This window comes from Chelonoidis abingdonii, chromosome 4 (genome assembly GCF_003597395.2).
Source record: "Chelonoidis abingdonii isolate Lonesome George chromosome 4, CheloAbing_2.0, whole genome shotgun sequence".
In the NCBI taxonomy this organism is placed as follows: domain Eukaryota; kingdom Metazoa; phylum Chordata; order Testudines; family Testudinidae; genus Chelonoidis; species Chelonoidis abingdonii.
The window spans coordinates 156,092,171-156,104,079 of record NC_133772.1 but is presented as its reverse complement, the minus strand read 5'-3'; the positions used below and the strand labels follow the sequence as shown (position 1 = coordinate 156,104,079).

Here is an 11,909-nt window from a genome sequence, read left to right as displayed (position 1 = left end):
CTTTTCTATTGTTTATTCATTTTCTATAAGTTGAAAACCCTGTATCTTACCATCTAGATTACAAAGAACTGTTATTCTATTCTTTCTTTTTTTTTATTAAAAGCTTTGCTTTTTAAGACCTGTTGATTTTTTTTTCTAGTTGACCCACCAGGAAATTGGTGGTAGAAAGGAAAGACGGGGGGGAGGGGAAAAACTGCTCTCTGTGTTTAACTCTCCTAGTGTCCCAGGGCGGGATGAAGCTAAGGGGGAAGATAGAGAGAATCTTTTCTGTTTCCTTGTCTTTGGGTTTGTCTCTTTGTGGAAGAGAGGAGACAGGCTTCTCGGTATTGTGATGTAAAGAGGTTGCATCAGTAACTCTCACGTTAGCCCAGAGAGGAATTCTGGGTGGGAGAGAGATGGGGGGGAATGGTTTATTTCCCTTTGTTAGGAGACTCAGGGCATCTGAGTCTTGGGGTCCCACAGGGAAGTTTTGGGGGACCCAAGTGTACCAGGCACTGGAATTCCTGGTTGGTGGCAGCCTATCAGATCTAAGCTGGTAATTAAGCTTGGAGGCTTTCATGCTTGTACCCAATCTTTTGGATGCTAAGGTCCAGAGTTGGGAATTATATCATGACAAGACCCTATCATTTTATATGGATAGTTGGGATGATGCTTTCCAATGTGCATTACTTTGCATTTAACAACACTGAATTTCATCTGCCATTTTGTTGCCCAGACACCCAGTCTCTTCTGTATCTACTGGAAATGCTTCACCTAATACATACTAGGCTTACATTTGCCTTTTTCCCAGCCACATCAGTACTGGTGGTTCATTGTCATCGTGTGATCGGCACACACACCCAGGTCTCTCTCCTCCTCTGTTGCTTTCAACCAACGAGCCCCCAGTTTGTAGCAGAAATCCTTATTATTAGACCCCAAATACATGACCTTCCACTTTGTATTCTTGAATTTTATCCCATTTCTATCACTCCAGTCTTCAAGGTCACCCAGATCTTCCTGAGAAATGTTCCGATCCTCCTTGGTATTGATGGTGCCTCCCAACTTAATATTATCAGCAAATCTCATTAGCGCACTCCTACGTTTTGTGTCAAGGTCATTAATACAAATATTGAATAAGACTGGTCCCAAAACTGATCACTAAGAAACTTCAATTGTAACCTTCCTCCAGTCTGATCTTTTGCCTTTCATCACAACCCGTTGCTGTTCGGGTTTGGGGTGGAGCCTGGCCTGTGGGACCCGCCCCCCCTACAGGGTCCCAGAGCCCTGACTCCAGCCAGAGCACCCACATTGCAATTAAATGGCCCTGTAACTGGAGCTCAAGTCAGCTGACACCGGCCAGCCACAGCAGGGGTTCTCACAACAAATTTTTTGGTGACCTCAGAGTGAGGATGACAGAGTGGGTGGTGAGCCTGGGACCAGAGCCTGGATGAACCCAAAGCCCCGTGGCTAAAGACTGCCCACCTGCCCTCGGGAAAGTGGGGCATTCATCAGCTGCCTACACCTCCAGCGTTTGTGTCTCCATGGGGGGACAGGGCCAAACCCCCACTGGTGGCCCTGGGAGAGGGGCCACTGCTCCCCCACCAATCACAGCCCAGGAGGATATGGCCGCAAAACAAGCCTCTGGTGGCCGCATTTGAGAAACACTGCACTAGGGTATGTCTACACTGCAGTGTAAACCCAGGCTTAGGAGAACTAAAGTTAAAAGACCATGGATTTGTTAACCTAGGGCTTGAGTGTCTACACTCATTTGTAACCCCCAGGAATTACTGAAACTTAGGGATTGGGCATCTACATTGCATTACGCTGGCCCAAGGCCAGCCACCTATGTCCCAGACTTCCTAGCGCCCTTCCAAAACATGGTTGCTCTCGCTCTGCAATGTGGGAAAATTTGACTGTCCAAAGGACAAAGAAAGTTGGCCCATGGAACTGTGGAATACTTTTGGCAGACTTTGAGAGCGCAAGTCCAGCGGGGCGGCGGCTACACTGGAAAGCATTAGGGCTTGAATGCTTGACTCAGGCTTGGACCCTGCACCTCTGTGGGGTCCTGGGTCTGAGCCCTAGGTTAGCATGATTTGTGTGTAGACGGGAGGGGGCTAGGCTTGAGCCTGAGTCTGAATCCTAGGCTTACGTTGCAGTGTAGCTTACCCTAACATTCTTCCCCTGCCTATCAGAAAATCAGAAGATTCTTACTGGTTTTGTGTCAGAGACAATAACCACTAAAGCTGCTTTACTAGGTGGAAAAGAGCATAAGCCACAAAGAGGAGATTTCCTCTTCCATCTTGCACCTCAGGGTTCTTCCTCTAGGATCCTCTGACCCCTCAAATTTTCCAACCATCCCCCATTTTCATCTTCCCACAAAAGCCCCACATTACCACAACATTCTCCCCCATATGGAGGGCAGGCTGTAGTTCCCAGACCCCCATCAATGTTGCTCCCAAGAGAACAGGTTGTTAAAAACCAGAGCAGTGATCCCTACCAGGGTCTCTGCTGTGCAGTGTCCGCAGCACTCCCACTACTTGGGATCGTAGACTCTACTAACTGAAAATTTTTACCTGAGTATATCACTGATGGTAACTTCAGGGATGAACTTCTGAAGTTGCTTCACCTGTGCACTAAGGAAACATGCTCTGTACATTTCACTCACTCCGTAAGAGACGTTTCTGAACACCAGTTTCCATAAACCACTAGAGAGAGACACACAAAACAACATTTGTAGATAACAGAAAGGGCTCCTGCATACTAAGTGCATACTAAGTGGTGGACCCCTCCATTCAGCAAAAAATCAACCAAACAAAAAAATACTGAAATGAAGATATTACCTGTATACAACTGCATCTATAAAGTCTCTGGCACTGAAGTCATACAATTTATAACCCTCTCGCTTAAAGGCTAGCACTGCATTAGGACCAAGCCAAACACTGCCGTCCATCCTTGGTGTGAAATGAACTCCCAGAAAGGGAAACTGAGGATCAGGAACCTGCAGAGGAAAACGAGAACTGTAACTCCATTCAAAAGAAGATTTAGAGACAACAACATAATTGTTTGATCCAATAACATTTTCAGGAATGTGAAAGTCAGTCACTTTCCAGGAGACACAGAGAAAACATTTATGATTTACTGTGGACTTAGAAGTTAGTCAAAAGATAATAACAGAAGAGAAAAAAATGTTTATTACAGCCTTTCAAGATTATCCTCACGCTTGCCAAGTAATTACTATTCTCACACTGGGCAAGTAGTCACTCTGATGGGTAGTATCAGAGGGGTAGCCGTGTTAGTCTGGATCTGTAAAAGCAGCAAAGAATCCTGTGGCACCTTATAGACTAACAGACGTTTTGGAGCATGAGCTTTCATGGGTGAATACCCACTTCGTCAGATGCATGCCATCTGATGAAGTGGGTATTCACCCACGAAAGCTCATGCTCCAAAATGTCTGTTAGTCTATAAGGTGCCACAGGACTCTCTGCTGCTTTTACTCTGATGGGTGATAACTATAATTTGTTCTTTTGTCTTCAGCTATTCTGGTAAATGTCAAGTGAGTATATTATGTATCTGGGCATCTCTAATGAAAGTCGACTGCCATAATTCTAATTTAAACAATTCAATACTTAATTTTTTTTAAAAAGACTACCCAAAACCGTGAAGTTGTGTCAGCAGCACTCAGTTCACATTGTGAAATGCACAGAATAGTACGTACTGGATAAATGTTTCCTTTAACCATATAGCATTTTTCTGGCTTTAACACCAAGTAGTCTCCACGGAAGGGCACAATGCGAGGCTCATGGCTGCATCCACTGATTTCGGACAGGCGGTCCGAGTAAAGACCTGCACAGGTCACGATATGTTGACAGCGGATTTCCTCTCCCTGCCAAAAAACAAACCCCACAACTACAAATTCAACAGATGAAGAAGATGAAGAAAAATTAACCTACAAACCACAAAAAAAAAAAAAGCCAGGATCAGAAAGAACAACAATCACACTTTTGAAAGATCAGGTATTTTGCATGCTGGAAGTGGTAACATTTTTGCAGTTTATTTTTATTTAATTCTTGAAAATATTCTTCCTTCTTTCCCCACCCTGAAAGAGAGGGCAGTGCCTCTACATCTGGCTTCCTAAAATGGTAATACAGCAAGTAGTTTACAAAAAGTTGGAAGAATCCTTATAGGAAAAAAAAATAACTAATATATCAGTTGTTAGATTGCCTTCCTCAAGTGCAATGCATGGAACATTGCTGTTTGCCCTCTCAAATAAATGTGCCTGTGATAATACACAAATACATAAGACCCATCACGCCTAAATCAGAGATTTAGATCCTCCAGGTAAATGAACTTTCCCCTTGGAATTTCCTTATTTCACTCAAACATCAGGAATATTAGTGCCATTCCAGCATGCAGCTCCCTGACAGGTTTTTGTTGCTGGTTTCTGTGATAGTGGTATATTTAACCAACCACCGTGTGTTTGATTAAATAAGGCTGTTTTTTTAAAGGATCTCTTTAGGCTCAAAAATCAACTTCGTTCCATGAACTGTGAGAAGCTACAATTCTGAAACCTACAATTCTAAAGGCAGTGTCAATTCATAGTTTGCATATTCAAGAGCTCTATGTGATTGCATATTCAACACTGTATAGAGGAAACGTAATTTGGCATTACTCTGTTTTCAAGTGCTGGGTTTCTTATTCTTATTTACATTAAAAATTCTAACTGTCGCCTTTAAAGTTATTGCGGAGGAAACTCTTTTGGGGGGGGGGGAGGAAGGGTTCCCATAACGTGAAAGATTTTTTTGTTTGTTTTTTAACTCATGAAAATGGAAGAGGCACAATTAGAAGCAGCACGAACGGAGCTGCAATAATAATTAAAATCCACACACCATTTTATATTATACTTTATAGCTTTCAAGTTATAAAAAATATTTCCTGGTAATTTTAATTGATTATAGTGGAGGCAGGAGCTGAAGGACAAACCTGAAAAAGAAATTTCTGAACAATCAAACCTCATAATCAAACTGCACTAAAATATCATGTCAGGCAAAAATCTATAATGAGATAATTGAAGATTAGCACTCCAAATTTTAGCCCCCAGGCATTTACATACAATAAACGTTAAGTCTAAAATTGGTTATCAGCTAGAATTAAAATGTCATGATTATTACTATCGAGAAACGCACTGATAGGGTGCTTACTGGAAACTAAGCACGATGCATTAAACTAAAGAATAAGAAATTTAAAAATATCAAAGAAAAAACTGGATGAAACAAACATCCAGAGAACTAAGGAATCGAACACAGATGGGAACCCAATGAGCTTCCAGGTAAAATAATTCAGAAGCAGTTTCAACAGCTAAAGACAAGTGGGTAAGATAGTGGTTGGAAAGCAAAACAAGCAAGACAAAAGGCCTAAATGATCAAATACAGACCAGTCAACTGAATGAAACAAAGAGTATGCAACACATTTTAATATCATTACTATCTACAGTAAAATCTTAACATGATCCTAGCCAGATGCGTACCATGTCAGTTTGCCTTCATAACAGGTATTGTATTATCTAGCACAGCATGTCCAATGTTATCAACGTTTTAGTGTTTTTTGAATTATATGATTAGTTTTTCACAGCATGCCAGTAACTCCCAAGAAGAAATGCAGCAGATTTTTTTCCTATTAATCAATTCAATATTAGGCTTAATTCTTACCTTAGAGTTTCTAACAACAACTGGATATTTTATCCCTGCAAGAGAATTAGATATAAAAAGGTTAATCGAATCCATGCTAGAAAAAGAAAACCGATAGCACAGCCAACTTTTCAGGATTGGAGTCCAACCGGGGAACCTCAGACTATGCAGCAAGCATTGTTCTGATGGGATTCATATATATAAACCTAACCAGTTTCTGTTTCCTTCATATATTGTATTACCCCTTTCCACATTCTGAGATCTGTATCTGAAGTAGACCCAGTTTGCTCTTCAAGACAGACGCAAAGAGCAATTATAAGCATGTGCACCCAATATTCAGCTGCCAGAAACTATCCTGAGAAAATAACTTGTTTCACCTAAGAGAGAGTCCTATTTTACTGGACATTTTTTCTATATGCACTTGAAAATTATAAGTTTCAGAGAGGTAGCCGTGTTAGTCTGTACCAGAAAAAACAACGAGAAGTCTTTGTTGCACCTTAGAAACTAACAAATTTATTTGTTAGTCTCTAAGGTGCCACAAAGACTCCTCGTTTTTGTTGAAAATTATAACTTTTCTTCTTAAAAGTAATCTGCCCTGGAAAAAAAGTGGGCTTGTTCAATTTGATGAAATATCCCAGCTGACATGATATATTTAGCCCAGAGACAAAATTACTACTGAAAAGAGAGCTTCAAAAATATGTGAAAAAAAAGTAGTTACAGCACTTTCAAGTACTTTTAGTTGCAATAAAGGCCTTAGGGCAAAATTTGTTATGAAAACAGATTGCAGAGTTACAAGAAAGAGAGAAGAGGCAGTGCTTACCGTCTTCACTTTCTGAAGGACTTTCTTTAGCCATCTCCAGGTTTGTTACTTCAAAATCAGTCAAGACTGCACCACCCACTTCCTGGAAATCTTCTGCATAGGACAGGGCCACTTGTCTGTAATTCACAATGCCAGTGTATGGGGAATCAAGGGCCATCACACCCTAAAGTGGTATTGGATGAATTACAGAAAAAAAATAGTTTGGTGGGTAATTAAGATGTGTGCCTCTGAATGGCTCTCAGTTATAAATCAAGTTATATAACCCTTGCTTCCAGGGTGGTATAATCCTGTATCACAGACAGTGCAATATAATGTGCATATGGCCACACTGGGCATTTTCCCTAAAGTGTAGTTGTTTCTAGTGCTTCCTGTCACTAAAAGCCAATTACATCACCTCTGCTGTAAGTTACTCCCTGAACTGGATGTCAGAAATACTAGTCTGTTCCCAAAACTGGACTTTCCTATGCCAAAGAATAACTAGCACCTAGAATAACTATCATGAGCCCAAGCAAAGTGGGTGAAATTCTTATGTCACGCACTGGCACATGGTTATCTTTGCATCAAAGGGACTCAGTTTCCTGTATGACTGATTTCTTTCAGTGCACTGGTAAGGAACACAGCCATGCCTTAGCTCCCCATCTGGAAAATGGGGATAACAGCACTTCCCTACCTCACAGAGCTGTTGGGATACATATATTAAAGACTGTGAAGTGCTCAGAAACCTTAGATAGATAAACAGAATAAGATTCAAACCCATAATGCAGTTTTAAGTTTCCTTTTGATTAATTTTGTTCATATACACAGATACACAGAGCAATGCACTCTTTATAATTAATATATTGTGCCAGTTCTCTTCTGTTCAGGATGTTGGGAATCAACTCAAGATAATGGGAATCAACACAGGATACCAGCGTGCACTGAATCAGACCCACTTGATTCTAATCATTTGCAGAGCTAAATGCTTAGCCAAATTATTAATGCACGCATATATTTCTATATATTTTACACAATAGCCACAAAAGCTAAATTAAGGTAATACTAAGAGTCTCTTTTGCACAGGTTTTTGTCTGTGTCTTTTTACCACATAAATCTAGATGACTACAATAACCTCTAAGCAATCACCCACACAAACCACTTCAACAGCAGAAAACTTTTAGGTGAAATGATACAGGGATGTTTCCCTCCCAATTTTTCTTTCAACAAAAGAAACAGTAATAAAAAGTCTTGAAACTAACAGGCTGACCACATTTCTGATCTCCTCCTACAGTAAAGAAATACATGCGAGAGCAAAGTGTTATGTAACAATTCTAGCACAAAAACTGACTACATTCAAACTGGTTTGAATCAAAACTGTGTGCGTCCAGCTGAATAGAGATTTGCACTTGCTACACAGCTTCACTGCTACTGCACATGATTAAGGCCCTACTTGAATTGTGGGATGACTGTCAAATAATTGCAGCTGAGTTCTGGACAAGACATGGAAAATCACGGAAAAGTAATAATGGACCCTTATTATTTGTGATAATTTGGAAAAGGTGACAGCAGGAGTCCAGGGCTGACAGTGGGAGCCTCTGTTGTCAGTCCCGGGGCGGCTGGCACTCCCGCTGTCAAAATTACGATGGAAGTTAAATAGTGCAGGATCTGCAACATCGCAAATTAAGTAGGGCTTTAAATAGGACTATTATATAGAGAAAAGATCCTCTCAGCAAAAATTCACACACAGGAGCTCTGAATTGGGGAGAGGAAAGCCTAACTACTGATTGGTAACCATTCCCACTCCACGGGGAAAGCTTTCTAATGGCCAACTATCCAACCCTGGGTACATCAATATTACAGAAGAGTCTATTTTGGCTCAAGTCACTATTTGAGACTCACTGTTTTAGGCTGTAGGTGTGTGATGCAGGGATTGCTTGGTGTCCACTGGCATAGGGCACGGGAGATGCATAGGGAGGCACCAGGATCCCCATAGCCAGATACATGCATATTAGTTCTCCAAAGGGTGGCATGTAAGGTCTCTAATGAGAGCCAGTAGCTCACTGGCCATTATAAACATTTTGAAATGTATGGTATGGATAATATTTAAGGAGTTAGGTATCTATACTGGAAATTACATTCCCCACACCACAGAATAACTGATTCTGATGGGGAGGCGAAAGAAAGCTGCGGGAGGGGTCATGCGTCAGTTATACCTTTCATCCACAGGTAAAGGGCATCTGGCTTACAGGCCTGAGCAACCAGCCTCAGAGGGGGAGGAAGAGAGGCCGCCTTCCTCAGAGCGCCCTGCCTAAGGGGCCAGGTGAGGAGGCAAAGGATACGAGGGGGACAGAGAGAATGGGACACACGGGGCTGCTGGGGGGCGGTCACACAAACTGGAGTCCAGAAAGGCTGGCAAGGGGAATAGACTGGGGCGAGGGCACAGGAGCTATTGGGGTGAAAACATTGAACGAGGGGGTGCAGGGCCACACGGGGATAGGGTGTGTGCAGGAAGACACATGGATGGGAAGCTATGCCTGGCTGAATGGGGACCACAATGATGCAGGGCCACACGGGGACAGGGAGAGTGGGGGTATACAGGGACATATGCAGATATTTCTGGCTGAATGAGGAGTGGGGGAGCAGGGACTCCCGGGGACAGGGGCAGATGTGCCTGACTGAATGGAAGAGGCTAGGGATCTGCCAGGGTCTGCATGGATGAGGCTCTCCATCTCCCTAACAATCCCTTCCCCCCAGAAAACCTGTTCCATACTTCTCCAACCCACACCCAACATCCCTTCAAGTTCACTCCCAATCTCCTTCCCAGCAATTACTTCCCTCTCGCTCAGCTCCCCTCTTACCCCTAACTCCCCCAAGCGTTTGCACTGCTTCTGAGGGGTGCGGGAAACATGGGGGGTTCTGTATTGTAGCTTAAAAGAATTATTACTCAAGGTTCTGTATTAATATGTCTAGTAAGGAATCTATTTGTCGAAAAAAAATTCCTGAATCTTTTCTGTTGTCTGTATTGTTACAGACATACTTACTGACAGGTATTTTGAAATAAATGACTAAAATAATTGAAACCAGTGTGATTATATTGTTATTCTGACAAATACAATATGCAGAAATTTAAAATATTGCGTGCAGAATTTTTAATTTTTTGGCACAGAATTCCCCAGGAGCTGAGGCAGGCAACATGCTTTGGACAGATTCCTTTCATGTAGGGGTAACTGACACCTTGTTTGGCCATATATGTATTGTCTGCTTCACAACAGAGGCTTATTTGCATACTGAGCCACAAGGTAATTAAGATTGTGAGAAAAAAGAGACTGCAAAATCTACAGGAAGGTGTCCGGTTTATGAATAAAGATCAAGGCACTGTGTTGATATAGCTGGGGTTGCAAAGAGACATCCAGGATTCTTCACCTAGGAAGCAAGCTGACAGTGTGTTTGCCTTCTGAATGGAGGGTCACAGGCAACCTGGCTGTAAAACGCTGCAGGGATCTTTGGGTGAACAAGACTTAGACATGAGAGCACCTTGTTAAATAAGTGTAAACTCTAGAATGCAGATTATGATTTTATTTTACATGTAATCATTTGTTTCCAATAACTATACTTGCTATCATTTGAACCTCTACCCTTTGTTAAAATAAACCTTTTCTTGTTTTCACTACAGCCATATCTAAATGCTCTGTATTAACTGGAGCTACGATCTAAGGTAAAACTGGTAAGCTGGGGTATATTGCCTCCTTGGGAGCAGTGAATATTAGGACTGTCCAGTGGAGCAGGGGCTGGAGACTCCCGGGGCATGCTCGGAGGTTATAGTGTGCCCATCGCTAACCTGGAAAGCAGGGCCTGTGGATGCCTAGAGGGGAGTGCTTGTATTCCCCATGGCCAGTGGAGCCTTGAGCTGATCCACAGCAGGCACAGACAAGGCATCCTCCTGCTAAGGACAGGTGGTAGTGAGGTGCCTCACAATCCTGGGTACCCCCGAGAAGCATCATGAGGTGAAATACTACTTGCTTTCTTTAATGTAAAGATATTGTCTGGTGTGACAGAACAGGACTATCACTTGCAATTAGAACAGCAGCAAGTCCATATCATCCCTCAAAATATAGTTGGGAAAGAAAGCAGCCTACTAGGTAAGCACCCTAACTTTTTTCATCTCCCGCTAGTGGTTTTGGTTTTTTTTGTCCTCTCTCCTCCTTGCTTGGCAGATGTGTTTGGAGTCACCAAAGGTAGATCAGAAAGTCCAGGTTTCCCCACAGGAATAATATGGACCACCAGTTTGGAGCAGCTGGGAGGCACCATGTTGTCAGGACAAATAGAGAGATGTGTTTATATCAGTGATAGGGTGTGTGGAAACAGATTGTTCAAACTAGAACCCCGGAAATAACTTTCTCAACAGGGATCTAACCCCTTCAATTTTGTTTCTTTCTTTAGGTGACATTTGATCTCTGGACTAAAGAAGGCTCCTGGGGAAAGGTTCTGATTCTTTTACCCAAGGAAGAAGGAAATATTATGAGTCAGGATAAGAATAGGAATCACAGGGACTGGTGTAGAAGGTGGTGGGAGAAGTCAGGTCCCCTTCTCCACTCCAGTCAAATCCATCTATCTTAGGGGTTTATACTACCACCCATCACCACAATATCTGAGAGCCTTCATAGAAAATCAACAGCCATAGCAAAGCCCCAAGAAGACTTCATGGAATTTCTGGCACTTTGCCCTTTTGGGGGCAAAAATTCTACTTAGGGAGGGGTTTTGGGGGGGCAGGATTTTGTAGGGGTTTTTTGGGGGCAAGAAGATGTCAATGGTGGAGGTTTCAAGAAGGAAGGTTTTGCAGCGTCTCCTAAAATTGGGCTAGGAGAACATTTCCTAAAAACATGGCTAGTATCATTTCTTTAAAGAGGTACACATATGTAGGGTTGGTTTTGTGCTAAATATTTCTGTACTATAAATGAATTCCTTTTTGCTGGCAGTTTTTATACCATTGGGATTTCAGGCATTCCTTTGAACACATCACCCACTGAGACTGCCACAGGGGCAGCGTCATCTAGGGTTTATGTTAAAGAGAATATAACAGATCACTTTGATAAACTAATGCTTTTCATTTCATTTAAGAATAATTAGCAACTTACCCTGCAAAAGGGCTCCTTTGCTTGTATTTCTTTTGCACTTATCAGTTTCAGATCTCTGACATTGTTCAGCAGCCCTCTCTCATACAGTGCTTTGAGTCTTGGAATTTCTTCTTGTTCAACAGCTACTATTAGCTTCAGAAAGGGTGACAGAGTTCGTGAGAGACATCAACATGGTAATGAAGGGATTTGCAGTGTGTGACAAACTGGGACTGTTCTTACTGTAGTCTGTGAATGCTGAGGGAGGGCGGGGGTGTTGGCCTGGGAGGACGATCTGCATTGGGGGAGGGGAGACTGGCCTGAGGGAGGATACCTAAG

General features: G+C 42.4%; 1 protein-coding gene across 1 annotated transcript in view; it reads right to left on the bottom strand.

Annotated features, from left to right (window-relative positions):
- L2HGDH (L-2-hydroxyglutarate dehydrogenase) overlaps positions 1–11,677 on the bottom strand; it is an 18,063-nt gene extending 6,386 nt beyond the window's left edge. The window contains exons 1-6 of the mRNA XM_032775782.2: positions 11,595–11,677; positions 6,484–6,646; positions 5,685–5,719; positions 3,695–3,862; positions 2,820–2,977; positions 2,553–2,684 (exon numbers count right to left, since the gene is read on the bottom strand). Coding sequence (XP_032631673.2) covers positions 2,553–2,684; positions 2,820–2,977; positions 3,695–3,862; positions 5,685–5,719; positions 6,484–6,640 — 650 coding nt within the window. The 5' untranslated portion in view covers positions 6,641–6,646; positions 11,595–11,677. The remainder of the gene's footprint in view (positions 1–2,552; positions 2,685–2,819; positions 2,978–3,694; positions 3,863–5,684; positions 5,720–6,483; positions 6,647–11,594) is intronic.
- Between the last annotated feature and the right edge of the window lie 232 nt (positions 11,678–11,909).